Source organism: Bufo bufo, chromosome 1 (assembly GCF_905171765.1).
Source record: "Bufo bufo chromosome 1, aBufBuf1.1, whole genome shotgun sequence".
In the NCBI taxonomy this organism is placed as follows: domain Eukaryota; kingdom Metazoa; phylum Chordata; class Amphibia; order Anura; family Bufonidae; genus Bufo; species Bufo bufo.
In genome coordinates, this window is record NC_053389.1 from 774,565,850 (window position 1) to 774,586,991 (window position 21,142).

The 21,142-nt window shown below is 44.8% G+C and overlaps 1 protein-coding gene across 1 annotated transcript in view; it reads left to right on the forward strand.

Annotated features, from left to right (window-relative positions):
* LOC120987787 (chromaffin granule amine transporter-like) overlaps nt 1-21,142 on the forward strand; it is a 520,630-nt gene that overhangs the window by 485,504 nt on the left and 13,984 nt on the right. The window contains exons 11-13 of the mRNA XM_040415909.1: nt 4,671-4,749; nt 4,831-4,882; nt 5,081-5,264. Coding sequence (XP_040271843.1) covers nt 4,671-4,749; nt 4,831-4,882; nt 5,081-5,264 — 315 coding nt within the window. The remainder of the gene's footprint in view (nt 1-4,670; nt 4,750-4,830; nt 4,883-5,080; nt 5,265-21,142) is intronic.

The following is a 21,142-nucleotide window of genomic DNA, read 5'->3' on the forward strand; positions in this document are numbered from 1 at the left end:
TAATCAGGAGAAAATGGGCAATAAATTAGGGGGTGCATTTTCTCCAGTTATCCCTTGTGAAACTGAAAAATTGGGGCCTAAATTAAATTTTTCTGGAAAAACTTGTAATTTTTCATTTTCATAGCCAATTCCATGAATCACCTTTGAAGATAAAGTGCTCACTACACATCTTGAAAGATTCCTTGAACGGTGTAGTTTACATAATGGGGTCACTTTTTGGGGGTTTCCACTCTAAGGTTACATCAGGGTGCCTGTCAATTATTCAGGAGAAATCTGCCTTCCAGAAGCCAGTTGGTGCTCCTTTCCTTCTGACCACTGTTATGTGTATACAAGCACATATGGGGTATTGCCATAATCAGGAAAAAATGGGCAACAAATTAGGGGGTGCATATTCTCCAGTTCCCCCTTGTAAAAGTGAAAAATTTGTGCCTAAAGTCACTTTTGCTAGAAAAAAATTAAATTTTTCATTTTCACAGTCAAATGTTTCCTAATTCTATAAAACACCTTTGGGGTCTAAGTGCTTACTATATACCCTGAAAGATTGCTTGAGGGGTGTAGTTTCCAAAATGGGGTCACTTTTTGGGGGTTTCCACTCAGTTGCAAGATGACGCCTGTCAATTATTTGGGTGAAATCTGCCTTCCAGAAGTCATTTGGTGCTACTTTATTTTTGACCCCTGTGGTACGCCCATAAAGTTTCCGGAATGGGGTCACTTTTTGAGATTTATTACTGTAGGGGTGCATCAGGATGTCTTCAATAGTGACATGGCGCCTGAAAATTATTCCAGTGAAATCTGCGCTCCAAAATCCATATGTTGCTCCTTGCACCCTGTGCCCTGCCGTGTGCCCATAAAGCAGTTCATGGGCACATATAAGGTGTTTCTATAAACTTCAGAATCAGGGTAATAGATATTTACTTTTGTTTGGATGTCAACCCTTGTTGTGCTACAGGAAAATATATATGAAAATGGAAAATCTGCCTAAAAAAGCTAAATTTAGATTTTTCATCTCCTTTTCATTTCATTCTTGTGAAACACCCAAAGGGTTAACAAAGTTTGTTAAATCAGTTTTAAATAACTTGAGTAGTGTAGTTTCTAAAATGGGATCATTTATTGTCAATTGATATCATGTAAACCCCTTAAAGTGACTTAATAACTTAATTAGTTCTTTAAAAAAATTGGTTTTGAAAAACTTCTGGAAAATCTAAAATTTGCATGTACTGTATATTTCAAAGCCATCTGACATCCTAAAAAAATTTAATTTCATTTATAAAAAGATGACAACATAAAGTAGACATATGGGAAATGATGATTGATAATTTTATTAGGTATTACTGTCTTAAATGTAGAAAATATCACATTTCAAAAATAGTGAATTTTTCAGAATTTTCTGTAAATTTTTATGTTTTTCCCAAATTGACTCAACGTTATCATTTATATAAAGTACAATGTGTCACGAGAAAACAATAACAGAATCGTTTAGATAAGTAAAATAATTCCAAAGTTATTACCGCATAAAGTGACACAGGTCAGATCTGCAAAAATAGGCCTGGGCAGGAAGGTGTAAACAGGCCTATGGTAGAAAGGATTAACAGGGGCAGAATGCATGCCAATATTTACACCCGCACAAATGATAATTGTCAGAAGAAAAAGTGTCTGGTTCTGAACAAACCTAGAAAAATTCTCCCTTTTAATTGGGAGCAGCAGGATTACAGTGTGGATATGGAAAGGATAGGATAATTGTGGCATGTGACTAAAAGAGTAAAGGTAGTGCAGTGGCTGGGTTTGGGGTTGCCCCAATGCTACAATGACTTCCCCGGACACCGTTGAGGTGTCACCACGTGTTGCTGCTCTCTGGAAGGGATGGTAAGATGTGGTTCACCCCAATATAAGTCCAGAGAGTCAGGATCTGCAGTAAACCAGTTCGCTTCTTTACTGGAGGAATTCAGGAGCAAAACAATACAGGCGAGGCATAGGGCTGGCTTCTCCAGTCTCCTCCCTGGCAGAAGAAGGGTTTGGTGCTGAGGAAAGGCCTGAGTTACCTGCTCCCCCTCCCCCCCTCTCTCTCTCTCTCTCTCTCTCTCTCAGAAAGCTTATATCCTGGTCAAATGTGAAAATGTAACCCCCCCCCCAAATTATGGATAAACTTATTACATATGAAAACGTTACATAAAATAACTATTGAATAATTATCTATCCAGCACTATTCTCCAAAAAAACACGAAAAAAAAGGAATATTCTTTATTTAAGGCCAGTTTTAAACTTCATAGACAAAAAAAATCACAGAAAAAAACTAAGATAAAAACATCCTGCACGGTATGATATACAAATGTGCGGATGTCCCTGGCCATATTATTGAAGAAAATCAGAGAAATAAGATAATAATGCACTCAGTAAAGTAGATGCAAGCATTATATATGGACAAAGTCCTCACTCTGATATGATAATATCTGAGACACTTAGCCAATATATTTTGATCAAAACACATCTGAGCCCGCCTACCAAGCGCCAAGGTGGTCTCAGGTCAGGCGGGTCCTACGCTAAATACACACTTAGAAACAATTAAATTGGTAGACGTTCCTATAATACTTAGAAAAATCACAGCCTGATGAACGTTTAAAAATAAAAAACAAAACCTTTATTAAAGTCTGTTTAAAAAGGGTAGGGAAAGACCCATATGTCACAGTCTGTGACCATCAGGCAACTAGTCTTCAAAATACATACAGAGAGGGGGAACAAATAACACCTCTGCACATTTAGAAGGACTAGGCTAGAACCCGACTTGCTAGCTGGGAATTGCTATAATGTGCAGCCGGGGTTAGGGACACTGATGTCAGTGTGAATGGATACAGAGTGTGTGTATACCCGGTGATCTTGTGGGATATATACACTTGATCCCACTGCCTCTGTCAGGTAGAAGTCTCAATGGACTTAAAACCACTGAATATGGTACAGAGTTCAGATCAATATATATGTATGGCCGGTGGACAATACCTGAGTCACAACCATATATCCGCAGCCAGTATTGGCTATCTACAGTCACTCAGAGCTAGTATATTTTAGCTCCATTCACACAGCTGTAGCCAGTATATTTTGGCTCATCCATTCATCACATACATGCTTCAAGGCTGACTAAAGGCTTCAAAGCTGACTAAAGAGCATTATAGGATATACATACCAGCTGGCACAAACTTATCCGTGCATATATATCCCACAAGATCACCGGGTATACACACACTCTGTATCCATTCACACTGACATCAGTGTCCCTAACCCCGGCTGCACATTATAGCAATTCCCAGCTAGCAAGTCGGGTTCTAGCCTAGTCCTTCTAAATGTGCAGAGGTGTTAATTGGGTCCTACGCTAAACCTACCTAAGCCATTGGGCTTCTATGTTCAGGAGCGCAGACGCCGCACATATGGTGTGCTGCTCCTAGTCACCTCCATGTGCATCAAGCAACCAATGGGAGGAGGAGCCAGCACACCTATATGTACCACCTAATCAAGGCGCTCTATTGGATAGGAAGGGCAAAAGTGCAGAGGAATGCTACTCCCAAGATAAAATAGGTGCACATTTACACTTGAAGGTGCCACTCCCTCAAGCAAATACTACATAGACAAAAAAATCACAGAAAAAACTAAGATAAAAACATCCTGCACGGTGTGATATACAAATGTGCGGATGTTTTCTATATTTGGGTCTAAAAAACGAAATATAAATTACACAGTAATTTACATCAACCCCAAACAATACCAAAAACTAATTTCTCACATTTAAAACCCCATGTCAGTGAAAACAAAAGTTATAGATGCTGAAATGGAGGGGGCAAAAAAAAAACCTGCTCATTATTGCCTTTTTTGGTCTGCTCTTGAAACATATTTTTACGAATTTTTGGTGTATTTTTGACATTTTCAATGTCACTATATTTACAAAAAAATCCTGAAATTTTGCATGTTCACTCAGGCCTCTGAGCTTCATAATAGTCTAATATGACCTGTTGTTTAGAGATCACTTCTCGGCAGGCCGGATACATATGGCAGTGTATACAGAACACACTGTCCACTAATCACAATAGTTGATGGTCACAAGTTATCTACTCCCCCTCCTCTTCACAGTGACCTGGATGGGGGACCCTCTCTAAGAAATCCATATGTCCTAATGTTTTGACGCAGCCCCTTTTAATATTCTCCTTCTTTATTCTATCATATCAACACTGGTTGCCGTTTTTTAATAATGCTGTTTTTAATAATTACAGGTGAAACTCGAAAAATTTGAATATCGTGCAAAAGTCCATTTATTTCAGTAATGCAAATTAAAATGAATTGCATTAATGCAGCTTAAAATTAGAATTTTGTGAAAAGGTTCAATATTCTAGGCTCAAAGTGTCACACTCTAGTCAGCTAATTAATCCATAGCCCCTGAGCAAAGGGGACCTGAGATTGTGACTTTGGGGTTTCATAAGCTATAAGCCATAATCATCCAAATTATAACAAATAAAGGCTTGAAATATCTCGCTTTGCATGTAATGAGTCTATCTCATATATTAGTTTCATCTTTTAAGTTGCATTACTGAAATAAATGAACTTTGCACAATATTCAAATTTTTCGAGTTTCACCTGTACATGTTGAGTATAACCCCCCGCTATAACCCGCTCGTGTTTACTTTTAACAGGTTTTATTTTCCTACCTGCCAGTATTACGTACCTCCTATGTACCAACCTGTTTGGTGCTCTGTCATTCAAGATGGGGAGGTTGGTATATTCCTATTCTACCTCTAGATATTCACTGTTATGAAGTCACCAGAGACTAAATCAATGCCTTCTTTCTTTCAGGTGGCTGTGTGCACTTGTCGGAATGATACTCATGGGAATTTGTCTCTTATTGGTCAGTATAGATAGCTCAGTGCATGGTAGAAAGTTCTCTGCCTCATGGGTGCACCTGCTTTTGACTGGTCTAATGTCAACTTGGTGGCAACTATGGATACTAGACCTCCACCTATTGATGCCTCAAATATACATGGTTCAGGGAATTTTTTTTCCATAAAATCAAAATGTATATTTCTAATGCTCCTTTCCAATCTAGGTTCCACTGGCTTTCAATATGTATGGTCTGATTGGTCCTGTGGCTGTCATGGGCATTGCTCTTGGAATGGTTGATATATCAATCTTCTCTATCATGGGACAACTGGTAGATCTACGTCATACATCTTTGTACGGTGGGATATATGCCATTTCAGATGCTGCTATATGCGTGGGATATGTATTGGGTAAGAATTTTTTTTAACATTGTCTACTTTATATATGTAATGGCTTATAATACTCATGCCCATGATAATTTCCCACTTGCTAGCTGTATTCACATGCATTCGCTTTCATTTCTGCATTAGAGCTTATTCACACGAACGTGTGAAGCCTGTGCTGTGGACCGCAAATTGCGGTCCGCAATGCATGGGCACCGTCCGTGGGACAGGCGCATGGGGATCGCAGACCCATTCACTTGAATGGGCCCGCGATCCTTCCATTCTGCAAAAAGATAGAGCAAGTTCTATCTTTTTGCGGTGCGGAAGCACGGAACGGAACCCCTGAAAGCACTCCATAGTGCTTTTGTAGTGTTGCGTTCCGTTCTTCCGTTCCGCACTGTTCCGCATCTCTGGATTTGCGGACCCATTGAAATGAATGGGTCCGCATCTGTGATGCGGAATGGCCACAGAACGGTGCCCGTGTATTACAGATCCACAAATGCGGTCCGCAATACGGTAACAGGCATCACACGTTCTTGTGAACGATCCCTTATGGGGATGAATGATCCTATGATCGTTAATCCCCATACAGTTTCATTGTTCGCCGGCAGCACTTCCCTGTTTACATAGGCTGATGTGATGCCAACAAGCAATGTTTTTGAAGCTGCATAAATGATTGGATCACCACACAGAAGATGGTTTGCTCATTTGTTGATCGTCACTACAGAAAAAAGCAAATTTTTCAAAAATTTAATTCGGCCAGACCGCCGAATTTTTCGAAAAAATGTGGTTTGATCCAAATTTATTTGCGGTGAATCGCATAAAAAAACGTCTATTTCCTGGCTGCAGAGAGCCTTTATAGTGTTGTAGAACACTGTGCCTTGCAGTAACACGCATGTCTGCTCTGGTAGTGAAATAATACTGTGAGTCAGTATGACATTCATATGACAGGTGTCGCTCTTAGAATCACTGCACACTTCACTTATTTGTGTAGTCACTGACCAAAAAACTCAAGTATGAACTCAGCCTTACAGGTCAGCCTTACAGCGCCAAGAAGAAGCACACACCGTTTACACCGTCGTCAGCTGATTCCACATAGATGTCTACAGAACCTGTTCTATTAAACGCTTATACAAGTAGATCGCCCCCCGACAGAGTGGAGAGGGTGTCAGCAGTAGGTTTGTGTTGACGTCACTGATTATTTTTCCCTTCCTCTGATCTGTCAGAACAATAACCCCCCAAAAAACGGATCCTGTCTGTTGAGCATCCACCTTTAGAATATATAACTGCACCGATGAACTGCAAATATATTTTTATTTTGCCACTAATACACGAAAAAACGGACTTTAGAACATAAAACTGCACCACGGAATGGTAAATATATATATTTTTTATCACTATTACACGACAAAAAGGGCTTTAGAACATATAACTGCACCGCTGAACAGCAAATAGGCCCTTATTTTTTCCACTTATACACGCCACAGAAGGCTTTAGAACATATAAATGCACCGCTGAGCGGCAAATATATTTTACTTTTGCCACTAATACACGACAAAAGGTGCCTTAGAACATATAACTGCACCGCTGAACGGCAAATATATTTTTATTTTGCCACTCTTACACAACAAAAAGCGCTTTAGAACATTTAACTGCACCGCTGAACTGCAAATAGGCCCTCATTTTTTTCCACTTATACACACCACAAAAGGCTTTACAATATATAACTACACAGCTGAATGTCAAATATATTTTTCTTTTGCCACTAAAACATGGCAAAAGGGCTTTATAACATATAACTGCACAGGTGAACGGCAAATATATTTTTCTTTTGCCACTAATACATGGCAAAAGGGCTTTATAACATATAACTGCACCGCTGAACGGCAAATATAGTTTTCTTTTTCCACTTATACATGCCACAAAAGGCTTTAGAACATGAAACTGCACCGCTGAACGGCAAATATATTTTTCTTTTGCCACTAATACACGCCAAAAAAGGCTTTATAGCATATAACTGCACCGCTGAACGGCAAATATATTTTTCTTTTTCCACTTATACACGCCACAAAAGGATTTACAACATATAACTGCACAGCTGAACAGCAAATATATTTTTCTTTTGCCACTAATAGACTCCACAAAATAATTTACAATATATAACTGCACCGCTGAACGGCAAATATATTTTTCTTTTTCTACTTAAACACTCCACAAAATTCTTTAGAACATATAACTGCACCACTGAACGGCAAATATATTTTTCTTTTTCCACTAAGAGATAATAATAATAATACAATTTATTTATATAGCGCCACCATATTCCTCAGCGCTTTACAAATTAATAGGGTTCATGTACGAAACAAAACTAACTGGCTAATATGCGACTGAAACACTAGGAGTCAGGGCCCTGCTGGCAAGAGATTACAATCTATGAGGAATTGGGTGTGACACATAAGGTAGTTGATTGTGATAAGTTGCATTTTAGCCATTATTGAACTGACAGGAGTGGTGCTGGCCGATCTGCTTCGGGTTTGGGACTACTAGAAGATCGAGTTCAGGCAAGAGGAGTTGGTGGGAGAGAGGTTTGGTCGAGGAATAGTCAGTTTAGGTAGCATGATAAGCCTGCCTGAAAAGATGTGTTTTTAAGGCACGTTTGAAGGTAGAAAAGTTGTGAATTGACCTAGTATTCCGGGGCAGAGTATTCCAGAGAGTAGGTGCAGCTCGATAAAAGTCTTGAAGACGGGAGTGAGAGGTACGAATTATGGAGGTTATTAATCTTAGGTTGCTAACAGAACGGAGAGCACAAGTAGGGTGGTGGATGGAGATGAGGGAGGAGATGTATGGAGGTGCAGCACTGTGGAGAGCTTTGTGGGTGAGGGTGAGAAGTTTGAACTGTATTCTGTGGTGAATGGGCAACCAGTGAAGAGACTGTCACAGAGATGCCACAAAAGACTTTAGAACATATAACTGCACCGCTTAACTGCAAATATATTTTTATTTTCCATTTATACACGCCACAAAAGTAGGGTTGAGCGAACCCGAACTGTAACGTTCGGGTACGTACCGAACTTTAGGATTTTTGGACCCCGGACCCGAACCCGAAAATTTCAGTAAAAGTTCGGGGTCGGTGTTCTGCGATTTCTTAGCGCTTTTTGAAAGGCTGCAGAGCAGCCAATCAAAAAGCGTTTAACTGTGTGACATTAGAAGCCGTCACAGCCATGCCTACTAATGGCTAGTGATGAGCGGTAGGGGCAATATTCGAATTCGCGATATTTCACGAATATTTGGGCGAATATTCGCCATATATTCGAGAATTCGCGAATTCATAGAAACATAGAAACATAGAATGTGTCGGCAGATAAGAACCATTTGGCCCATCTAGTCTGCCCAATATATCTGAATACTATGGATAGCCCCCGGCCCTATCTTATATGAAGGATGGCCTTATGCCTATCCCATGCATGCTTAAACCCCTTCACTGTATTTGCAGCTACCACTTCTGCAGGAAGGCTATTCCATGCATCCACTACTCTCTCAGTAAAGTAATACTTCCTTATATTACTTTTAAACCTTTGCCCCTCTAATTTAAAACTGTGTCCTCTTGTGGTAGTTTAAACTACCACTGATCTCCAGGCATTATTTTCTTGATTGCGAAAATTCGCATAAAATTTTTAAAAAAATTGAATATTCGCGATTACGAATATATTTTGCGATATTCTAAATATTCGTGAATTCTCGAAGTGCCGATATTCGCGATTAAAATTCGCAATTCGAATATTCGTGATCAACACTTCTAATGGCATGGCTGTGATTGGCCAGTGCAGCATGTGACCCAGACTCTATATAATGTGGAGTCACGTAGCGCTGCACGTCACTCTGCTGTTACTAGTGTAGGGAGAGGATGCTGCTGCTGTCAAAGAGAGAATAGGACAAAATCTTTAAACAGAACTCCAATTGAACTCAGCGATCTACATAGATTTAGTTGTGTGGGTGCAGTGCACAATCTTTTTACCCTGCCCTGAGCCCAGTGACAGAGAAAAATAACTCTGTCTGTTAGGTGGCCGGCGGCAGCTATTTTATGCAAGCTCAGTGCACCAGCAATGCATCTGTGCTTTTGTGACATTCAAATCCAAGCTTGAAATACTGCAATAATAATCTTTTTTTTATTTTTTTAAACACCCTTTTTTGGCAATATCCTACATCTGGTGCCTTTGCAGGATTAGTCAGTGTGCAATTTAAGCTAGAAATACAGCTATAATTTTTTGGGTTTTAAAAAACACCCTTTTTTTGCAAAATACACAATTTCACAGCCCTTGCTGCATCTGCACGTGTGAAATTCAAGCGTTATATAACACTGTCATATTCTGTTAGTAAAAAAAAACCAATTTTTGGCAAAAAATTAATTTAGCAGCCCTTGCTGCATCTGTGATTGTTAAAACAAGCTTGAAATACTTCAATAATTTTCTGGCTTTGAAAAAACACCCATTTTTGGCAATAACCTTCATTTTGGGCCTCTGCCGCATTAGTCAGTGTGCAATTTAAGCTAGAAATACAGCTACAATTTTCTTGGTTTTAAAAAACACCCTTTTTGTGCAAAATACACAATTTTACAGACCTTGCTGCATCTGCACGTGTGAAATTCAAGCGTTATATACTGCTGTCATATTCTGTTATAAAAAAAACACCCATTTTGGACAAAAAACTTAATTTTGCAGCCTTTGCTGCATATGTCATTGTGAGATACACCCTTTACATACTGTAGTTCTATTCTACTATTAATAAAACAACCAATTTGGGCAAAAATATTTAATTGCGGCCTAGTCTGCATCTGTACGTGTGAGATACACAATTTAGATACTGTGGTTCTATTCTGCTATTAGAAAAACACAAATTTTGTGCAAATATCTTTAATTAAGGCCTAGTCTGGATCTGTACGTGTGAGATACACCCCTTACATACTGTCGTTCTATTCTGCTATTAATAAAACACGCATTTAGGGCAAGATCCTAAATGTGAGAAATATGAGGAGAGCGTCAAATAAGGGACATGGCCCAGGTTGTGGTGCTGCTGGTGGAGCTCCTGTTGCAGGGAGAGGACGTGGTCGATCTGTGCCAGCTACACGCACAAGTGAAACACCTTCCTCTTGGTCGGGCCTAATGCGGCTCTACGAATGGTGAGGCCAGAACAAGTACAGGCAATAGTAGATTGGGTTGCTGACAGTGCCTCCAGTTTCTTTACATTGTCTCCAACCCAGTCTCCTGCTGAAAGATCAGAGTTGGCACCTGCAGCCGATGTCCATCAGTCTTTCACCTTACCCCCTTGCAAATCAGCTAAGCAGTCTAAACCCCAAGTCATGCAGCAGTCTCTTCGGCTTTTTGATGACTCTGTTAACAGGGTTTAACAGGGCCATCCACCTATCCCTGCCCCAGAATTGGAAGAGATTGAGTGCACCGATGCCCAACCACTTATGTTTCAAGATGAGTACATGGGAGGACCATCGCAACATGTCTCGATGATGACAAAACACAGGTGCCAACTGCTGGGGTTTTCGAAAGTGTGCAGACCGACAAGGAGGGCAGGGGTGAAGACTGGGTGGAAGATGATGTGGAGGACGATGAGGTCCTCGACCCCACTTGGAATCAAGGTCATGCGAGAGACCTGTGTAGTTCGGAGGAAGAGGCGGTGGTCGCACAGAGCCACCAGCACAGCAGAAGAGGGAGCAGGATGCAAAAGCGGAGCGGCTGTCCCCTAGACAGTACGCCTGCTACTGCCCACCACAGCAAGGGACCGAGCACACCAAAGCCAGCTCCAAGGAGTTCCCTGGCGTGGCAGTTCTTCAGACAAAGTGCTGATGACAAGACACGAGTGGTTTGCACGCTGTGCAATCATAGCCTGAAGCGAGGCATAAACGTTCTCAACCTGAGCACAACCTGCATGACCAGGAAACTAAGTGCAAAGCACGAGCTGCAGTGGAGTAGACACCTCAAAAAAGCAGGCTCCTCCTGCTTCCTCTTCTGCTGCAGTCTCGGCCTCTTCATCCACCTTTGGAGTGAAAGTGCCACCTGCCACCCCGCAAACAGAGGATCTGCCAGCAACACCACCATCTGGGTCATCAAGTATCTCCACAATGTCCCACGGAAGCGTTCAGCTCTCTATCTCCCAAACACTGGAGCGGAAGAGGAAGTACCCCCCTACCCACCCGCGATCCCTGGCCCTGAATGCCAGCATTTTTTAATTACCGACCTTTAAAATGCTGTCATTCCGTCTGGTGGAGACAGAGAGTTTTAAAGGCCTTATGGCGGTGGCTGTCCCACAGTACGACGTGCCCAGCAGTCACTACTTTTCCAGGCGAGCCATCCCTTCCCTGCACAACCAAGTGGGGGGAAAAAATCAGGTGTGCACTGCGCAATGCCATCTGTGGCAAGGTGCACCTCACTTCAGATACGTGGACCAGTAAGCACGGTCAGGGAGGTTATTATCTCCATAACAGCACACTGGGTAAAATGCAGTGGCGCTGGGCCTGAGGCGGATAGCAGTTTGCCGCATGTCCTGCCACCACCGAGGATTGCAGGGCGCTTCAGTTTGCCTCCTGTTGCTTCCTCCTCCTTCTCCGCTTCCTCATCCTTTATAGGTTCCTCATCCGGTCAGCGTAATGTGAGATTGTGGAAAAGCTCTGCCTGTATAATGTTTATGCCTAAATAGTATTGGAACTGTTATTTGGCATTCCGGGCACTAGAGGCCACTGTTTTGCAGCTACAGTCAGCACACTCTGGAATCTGCATATGCAAAGCAGATGATGACTCATGCAAGCTGTTTATGAAAAACCAGGAAGTCTGAGCTGATCTGACATGGTGGAAGGATTGTGCTGTGAGGGACTGAATCCGATTCCATCCTGGCTTGCGGATGTTGGGCAGTGAATGGACACTCAAAGGAGTGTCAAAGGACACTTAGCCGCCGTAGAGAGAGAGGAAGAGCCCATACCTGCGGCAGCAAGAGTGGTGAATAGCACGCATGTTACAAGGGACCGGCCGGGGTCTGAAGAATCTGAGTCCTTAAAGGATGTGGTCCAGGCCCTGCGGGCGTAATTGAAAGAGCTTCAGCTGGAAGTGTCCCAGATGAAGGCAGAACCATCCCGGCCTCCGGAAACGGTCCCCGCACCTCGTGCCACTCCACCCAGAACAACCCCGGTGAGGGGGCCGGACAGAAGAGGGCCCCTCTGTTGGGCTTGCCGAAAGTACGGCCATATGGCCAGAGAGTGGCCAGAACAGGTAGAGTCTGAGCCGACATTAAACTTCCGACCGCTGCAGTAGCTGGGCGTCCTGCGGCGGGGCACCAGAAGTTAAGCCCTCTGCGTGAAAAACATGAACTGTATGCCAGCAGCCTCATATTAGAAGCCGAGCTCATTTTGGGAGCGACAAAACTTTTAAGTGGCTCCAACGGTTGGTATACTGTCCATATCTGGCCGACATGGTGGCCGCGGCATGTCTTAAGTGACGATCCTGTGGGTTGAGTAAGAGTACTATACAGCCGTCTCCTGTGCACCTCAGCGCCCCTAGAACTTCTGATGATCGATTATGTACAGATTGGATACTCTACCTCGGGACACTCATTTCTGTCTAGTCATGACAGATCACTTTACCAAGTATGCGGTGGCTGTGCCCACCAGAGACCAAACCGCAGAGTCGGCAGCCGAAGCTGTCTGTAAACACTTTATACAGGTGTTCGGGTGTCCACGGAGGATGCATTCTGACCAGGGAGGATGCTTTCAGGGTACTCTAATAAATGAACTGTACCAACTGTATGGGATTGAATGCTCCCGCACCACTCCTTATCACCCACAAGGAAACGGGGCGTGTGAACGCTTCAATCGCACCTTGCTTCAGATGCTGCGGACTCTGGAAGACATTCAAAAAGCCCAGTGTCCCGTGTACCTACCTGAGTTGATGTGGGCCTATAACAGAGTACACAGTACCACCGGATACTCTCCACATATAATTATGTTTGGATGAGCCGGACGGGAGATTGAAGATCTCCACATGCCTAACCCGATGGAGCCCACACCAAGAAGTACCACCGCATGGGTGCTGGAGCACTGCCGCTGGCTGAGAGCGGTCCACAAGGTTGTGGGGGAGCGCCTGAGACAGGTGGTACACCCTACCCCAAGACCAGTGCAGAAAGATGGGTATGTCCCGGGTGATCGGGTGATGGTCAAAGCCAAACGGCTTTGGATGGACGGTGGGAGGCAGTTCCATGCACGGTGAAGAGAAGGGGATACCCCGCTATTCCGGTCTATGAGGTAGAGCCAGTAGGGACAGAGGGACCCTCACGGAACTTACACCGTAATATGTTGAGACGTTGCAATTTTGATGAGCCGGTGTGCGTGGAGGGGGTGCCTCCTCACGCTCCGAGTATGGAGGAAAGTCCCTCAGATGAGGAAGAGGAGGAATGGTGGGTTGTCCCTGCCCAGGTGTCCACAGAGGTTCCAGCTGTGACAGGTTTTCCACCCAGGTGCAATGCTGAACAGTCAACAACTCCTCAATTGTCAAATATGCCTGATGTCCCCAGTATTTCTGAAACCCTCAATCTGAGAAGGTCAGCGAGGCCCAATGCTGGTGTGCCTTCACAGCGCTATGCCCAGGATGAGTTTGTATGGGGAGAGTCGCCGAGGGAGATAACTTCTAGTGGGGTGGCATGTGAGATTGTGGAAAAGCTCTGCCTGTATAATGTTTATGCCTAAATTGTATTGGAACTGTCATTTGGCATTCTGGGCACTAGAGGCCACTGTTTTGCAGCTACAGTCAGCACACTCTGGGATCTGCATATGCAAATCAGATGATGACTCATGCAAGCTGTTTATGTAAAACCAGGAAGTCTGAGCTGATCTGACATGGTGGAAGGATTGTGCTGTGAGGGACTGAATCCGATTCCATCCTGGCTTGCGGATGTCCGGCAGTGAATGGACACTCAAAGGAAGGAGAGTAGCTGTTGTCCTCTTACTGGATCCAGCTCTTTGAAAGAGAGGTTGTCCCAGGAAGACCAGCTCCAGTGTTTGGACAGGAAGCCTTATCATCAAGCAAGGCCGCATGGTTACTTAGAGCTTGGTGGCCATCCCGGGTAAGCGGCATCCTTGGGCCCAGAACGGACACAGGTCAGTACACCCGTTTACTCATTTCTTTATACTAGTGGCGCCTGAAGCAACAGAGACTAAGCCTAGGCCTGAACTTAGATAGATAGGGTTGTGTGATTGCCAGGCTGTACAGAACTGTTCTGCGGCGCAGAATTGACTTTGCAGGCTCTGCTGTGTCTGCCATCGGCTAGGTTTGTCCTGTTCTGCGGCACAGTATTGACTTTGCAGACTCTGCTGTGTCCGCCATAGGCTAGGCCTGTCCAGTGGGCAGGGACAGTGACTGTGGGTGCATGTTTTTGGTGGTTTCTGTGCATGTTAGTATTGTTGCGGTTATACTTGTGTTATTACTTTTGCCAAAGTAAAGTTTCTGTTCTTGCATATAAAGCTGGTGTCAGTGTCGCTTTCCTTGTCTGTGACTTCTCTGTATCCTGGGGAGCCCACCCCGGTACACAGCTTACAGTAACACCTTCAGCACAGCCAGGGGTAAACGACAGCAGGCAGTTTTAAAACTTATCTGTTTGGGGGACAAACCCAACACCACGCAGGAGCTGTGGACGGGCCTTGAACAACAGACCGATGAGTGGTTGGTGCTAGTGAGCATCAAGCCCGGCCTGGTGGTGTGCGATAATGGGCGAAATCTCGTAGCAGTTCTGGGACTAGCCGGTTTGACCCACATCCGTTGCCTGGTTCATGTGCTGAATTTGGTGGTGCAGAGGTTCCTTAAAAATTACCCCAATATGTCAGAGCTGCTGCAAAAAGTGCGGGCCGTCTGTGCGCGCTTTTAGCGTTCTCTCACCCTGCTGCTGCTCTCCTGTCAATGCTGCAGCGTAACTCCGGCCTTCCCGCTCACTGCCTCATATGCGATGTGACCACAAGGTGGAACTCAACCTTGCACATGCTGGCCAGACTGTGCGAACAGCAGCAGGCGATAGTGGAGTTTCAGCTGCAGCACGCATGGGTGAGTCGCTCTGCGGAAGAGCACCACTTCACCACCAATAACTGGGCCTCCATGCGAGACCTGTGTTCCTTGTTGTGCTGTTTCGAGTACTCCACCAACATGGCCAGTGCCGATAACGCCATTCTCAGCGTTACTATCCCACTTCTATGCCTCCTTGAAAAAACGCTGCTGGCGATGATGGAAGAGGATGTGGCACAAGAGGAGGAGGAGGAGGAGGAAGAGGGATTATTTTATAGGGTTTCCGGCCAGTCATTCACAAGTGGCTGTGAGGGTGGGTTCCTGCACCCACAAATGCCAGGTACACAAATGTCCAGCCAAGGCACAGCTCTAGGGGATGACGAGGTGGAGGATGAGGAGGAGGAGGAACCGTGTTCACAGCAGGGTCATCACTGGTGCGTGGCTGGGGAGATACAGAGGACACAGACAATACACCTCCCACGGAGGACAGCTTTTCGTTGCCTCTTAGCAGCCTGGCACACCTGAGTGATTACTTGCTGCAGTGTCTCCGCAATGACCACCGAGTTGCCCACATTCTAACTTGTGCTGATTACTGGATGGCCACGCTGCTGGATCCCCGTTACAAGGACAACGTACCATCCTTAATTCCGTCACTGAAGCGTGATTGTAAGATGCGTGAGTACAAGCGCATGCTGGTAGGCGCGCTGCTGGTGGCATTCCAACCTGACAGCGGGGGCACAGTGGAAGCACAAGGCAAAGGCAGAGGAGGAAGAGGTCGCCAACACAGCTGGGGCACTGCCAGCACCTCAGAAGGCAGGGTTAGCATGGCCGAAATGTGGAAAATCTTTGTCAGCACACCACAACAACCAGCACCACCAGCTGATATGGAACGTCTTAGCAGGAGACAGCATTTCAGCCACATGGTTGAGCAGTATGTGTGCACACACCTATATGAACCGAATGACGAGTCTGCCCCCTTCAACTTCTGGGTCTCCAAATTGGGCACATGGCCCGAGCTTGACCTTTATGCCTTGAAGGTGCTGGCCTGCCCTGCAGCCAATGTATTGTTTGAACGTGTGTTTAGCACGGCAGGGGGCGTTATCACAGACAAGCGCAGCCGCCTGTCCACCGCCAATGTGGACAAGCTCACATTCATTAAAATGAATATATTCGGGTGAAATTCACAAATTTTTGGGTGTGATATACCCCGGCTGTAGCTATTAGACAGGTAAAAACATTTCACTAATTTGTCTGTTACATTTTTTTCGGGTGAAATTCACAAATTTTTGGCTGTGATATACCACTGCTATACCTAGTAGACAGGTAAAAAAAAAATCATTAATTTGTCTGTTACATATTCGGGTGAAATTCACCAATTTTTGGGTGTGATATACCCCGGCTGTACCTAGTAGATAAAAACATTTCACTAATTTGTCTGTTACATTTTCAGGTGAAATTCACCAATTTTGGGCTGTGATATACCACTGCTATACCTAGTAAACAGGTAAAAAAAAAACATTAATTTGTCTGTTACATATTCGGGTGAAATTCACCAATTTTTGACTGTGATATACCACTGCTATACCTAGTAGACAGGTAAAAACATTTCACTAATTTGTCTTTTACATATTCGGGTGAAATTCACAAATTTTTGGCTGTGATATACCCCTGCTCTACCTAGTAGACAGGTTAATAAATTTCACAAATTTTTCTGTTACATTCTTGGGTGACATTTTACTATTTTTGCTGTGATTAAACCCCTGCTCTGCATAGGTGACAGGGACCAAATTTTTTTAAAATCATCTGTTCCATTGATGGGTGACATTAACCCATTTTTGGCAATGAAAAACCCCTGCTCTGCATAGGTGACAGAGAATTAAAGTTGTAAAATTCGTCTTTAATTGGCCCTTTCATTCGATCCTTCTGCTTTAATAACTTGTCCCACATTTCAGCTCGATCACATTGCAGCCATTGACCTCCCTTGGATGTGGTATCCCTTTCTCACGCTCTCTCTCTGGCGTGGAACCCTGATTCGCCGATAACCGTGATCAACATTGTAGGCTCAGAAAAGAACATCGAAAGTTGATAGAGAAGATATCCAAATGGATCGTGGACGTCAAGGGGACGTGCGATCAGGCAGGAGTTATCTAGAGTCAACAAAGCGGCAGCAGGGCCTCTCCTGTCTAACGTTTCCAAATCCAAAATACCCCAGTGACATTCCCTATAATTTTTTAGTACTCATTCCAATAACAGGGCATCTTAAGAATCCTGTATTGTTATTTATCGTCACTACCTCCCCGAGTCGGGAGTGGGCAATTTCCGCGCACCCTCTCCTTTCCTTCAATTCCTTAGTTTTAATAGCTTCTCTCACATTTGCACTCGATCACAATTAAATTTCAATCATTGATTTCCCTTGAATGTGGTCTCTCTTTCTCATGCTCCCTCTCCGGCGTGGAACCCTGATTCTCTCCGCTAACCGTGATCAACATGGTAGGCGCAGAATAGAACATCAAAAGATTATAGAGCAGATATCTAATTGGATCGTGAACATCACGGGGACGTGCGACATGGTGAGCAGTATGTGTGCACACGCCTACATGACTGCAGGGGGTTATCACAGGTTATATTTCCCAATGTTTTGGGGTGTACCCTAATTTAAAAAAATCAAAATAAATTTAAAACCAAAAAGCAGTGTAGACTACCACCTCCTCCTCCACCGCCGCTTCCACCTACACTGCTACATCCACTGCCTCCTCAACCCCCTACTCCATATGGACACCGTCCTCCTATATCAATATTATTATTTTAGATTTTTACGTATTTTATGTTATTTAAAGTCATTTCCCTATCCACATTTGTTTATAGAGCACTTGCCATGCTCTTAACCACATTTTGATGCCATTTGCAGCCATCTAGCCCTTTCAATGACATTTTTACAGCCATTTTAGTGCTCAAAAGTTCGGGTCCCCATTGACTTCAATGGGGTTCGGGGTCAAGTTCGGGTGCCAAACTCAAACTTTTTTGTGAAGTTTGGCCGAACCCGTCTAACCCGAACATCCAGGTGTCTGCTCAACTCTACCTATAATGTCTCTTTATGGTGATGGTAATGGGTTCAACGGTGTCTCCTACCTGGGTACGGCTGGACTCCTGGCTCACTAAATTGAGTGTAGTGATAGTAGGAGTAATAGAGGAATTTTGCTGCAGAAATTGATGTCCAGACCTTTAGGTGAAGTTCAAACTTTTCTTTACTGAAGATAACTTTCATCCAAGCGGAATACAGCTTTGGTCTTTGGTCCCAGCAGGTTTTGGCAATGGTTTCAGGAATAAATCTTCTGCGCTATAACTCTAGAGCTTGCAGGAAAAGACGTCTGCTTGTTAGCTCTATAACTGTGGCAGGAATTTAGCTTCTGCACTTCTCTCTATCTTCTGCTTTGTGGGGACTGACTAGCTGAGGAGGAATATGGCTTCTCCTAGGTCTCTTGACTTTACTCACAGATATCTTCTCAGGGAATGCTTTCGTCCTGGAACTCTGGAGATTGTCTGCTTTCTGTCATCCAGCTGAGGCTGCAGGGCTCAGTCTGGGTATTTGATCAATGTCTCAGCAGAGACAAGATCCTGTCTTTCTTCCCTATGCAGGGGGATCCTGAACTCTATCACACAGCCTTCCCCAACAGGGGTGGCAGGAACACTGACACTAACTTCCTTCTCCACCCAAGTGCAGGATGTGGGAACAGTCCACACCTTCACAGAGGGGGATCTCAGCTGGAATAATCCATTCCACCCTAGATATACTAAACTGAAACTAATTCCTTACCAATCCATTGCTGCCACCTGCTGGTGAACATGGAAAATGTCAAGGAAATTTACATTTAACATAGTTTTAGGCTACTTTCACACTTGCGTTTGGGGTTCCACTTGTGAGATCCGTTTGAGGGCTCTCACAAGCGGCCCCGAACTGATCCGTTCATCCCCAATGCATTCTGAATGGATAAGGATCCGTTCAGAATGCATCAGTTTGGCTCCGTTCCGCCTCCATTCCGCTCTGGAGGCGGACACCAAAACGCAGCTTGCAGCGTTTTGGTGTCCGCCTGGCCGTGCGGAGCCACACGGATCCGTCCTCACTTACAATGCAAGTCAATGGGGACGGATCCGTTTGACATTGACACAATATGGTGCAATTGCAAACGGATCCATCCCCCATTGACTTTTAATGTAAAGTCAGGAGTCCCTATTAATATACCATCGGATCTGAGTTTTCTCCAATCCGATGGTATATTTTAACTTGAAGCGTCCCCATCGCCATGGGAACGCCTCTCTTAGAATATACCATCGGATTTGAGTTAGATCGTGAAAACTCAGATCCGACAGTATATAATTAACACAGAGGCGTTCCCATAGTGATGGGGACGCTTCAAGTTAGAATATACTAAGAACTGTGGACATAACGGCCCCCTGCTGCCTGGCAGCACCTGATCTCTTACAGGGGGCTGTGATCCGCACAATTAACCCCTCAGGTGCCGCACCTAAGGGGTTAATTGTTCGTATCATAGCCCCTGTAAGAGATCAGGTGCTGCCAGGCAGCAGGGGCCAGACCCCCCTCCCTCCCCAGTATTAAATTCATTGGTGGCCAGTGAGGCCCCCCTCCCTCCCCAGTATTATATTCATTGGTGGCCAGTGCGGCCCCCCTCCCTCCCCAGTATTATATTCATTGGTGGCCAGTGCGGCCCCCCTCTTCCCCCCCCTAATTAAAATCACCCCCCCCCATCATTGGTGGCAGCGGAGAGTTCCGATCGGAGTCCCAGTTTAATCGCTGGGGCTCCGATCGGTTACCATGGCAGCCAAGACGCTACTGCAGTCCTGGCTGCCATGGTTACTTAGCAATTTTAGAAGCATTATACTTACCTGAGCTGTCTGTGGCCGGCCGGGCGGCTTATAGCACAGACCTTTCACTTACCAGACAGCGCAGGTAAGTATAATGCTTCTAAAATTGCTAAGTAACCATGGCAGCCAGGACTGCAGTAGCGTCTTGGCTGCCATGGTAACCGATCGGAGCCCCAGCGATTAAAATGGGACTCCAATTGGAACTCTCCGCTGCCACTAATGATGGGGGGATGATTTTAATTAGGGGGGGGGAGAGGGGAGGCCGCACTGGCCACCAATGAATATAATACTGGGGAGTGAGGGAGGGGGGCCGCACTGGCCACTAATGAATATAATACTGGGGAGGGAGGGAGGGAGGGGGGCCGCACTGGCCACCAATGAATATAATACTGGAGAGGGAGGGAGGGGGGCCGCACTGGCCACTAATAAATATAATACTGGGGAGGGAGGGAGGGGGGCCGCACTGGCCACCAATGAATTTAATACTAGGGAGGGAGGGGGGCCGCACTGGCCACCAATGAATTTAAAACTGGGGAGGGAGGGGGGTCTGCGGCATCTGAGGGGTTAATTGTGCGGATCACAGCCCCCTGTAAGAGATCGGGTGCTGCCAGGCAGCAGGGGGCAGTTATGTACACAGTTCTTTTAGTATATTCTAACTTGAAGCGTCCCCATCACCATGGGAACGCCTCTGTGTTAGAATATACTGTCGGATCTGAGTTTTCACGATGTGAAAACTCTGATCTGAAAAAGCAGTTATGCAGACGGATCCGTTCTGAACGGATGCAAGCGTTTGCATTATAGGTGCGGATCCGTCTGTGCAGATACCAGACGGATCCGCACCGAACGCAAGTGTGAAAGTAGCCTTAGATGCACATTTGTGGAGACATAATGTAAATTATATCTGGTGACAATGTAAAAGCTCTTAGAAGACAGTAGCGGGTTAGAGGCGTGTCGTAAGACAACTCTGGGGTGTTACAT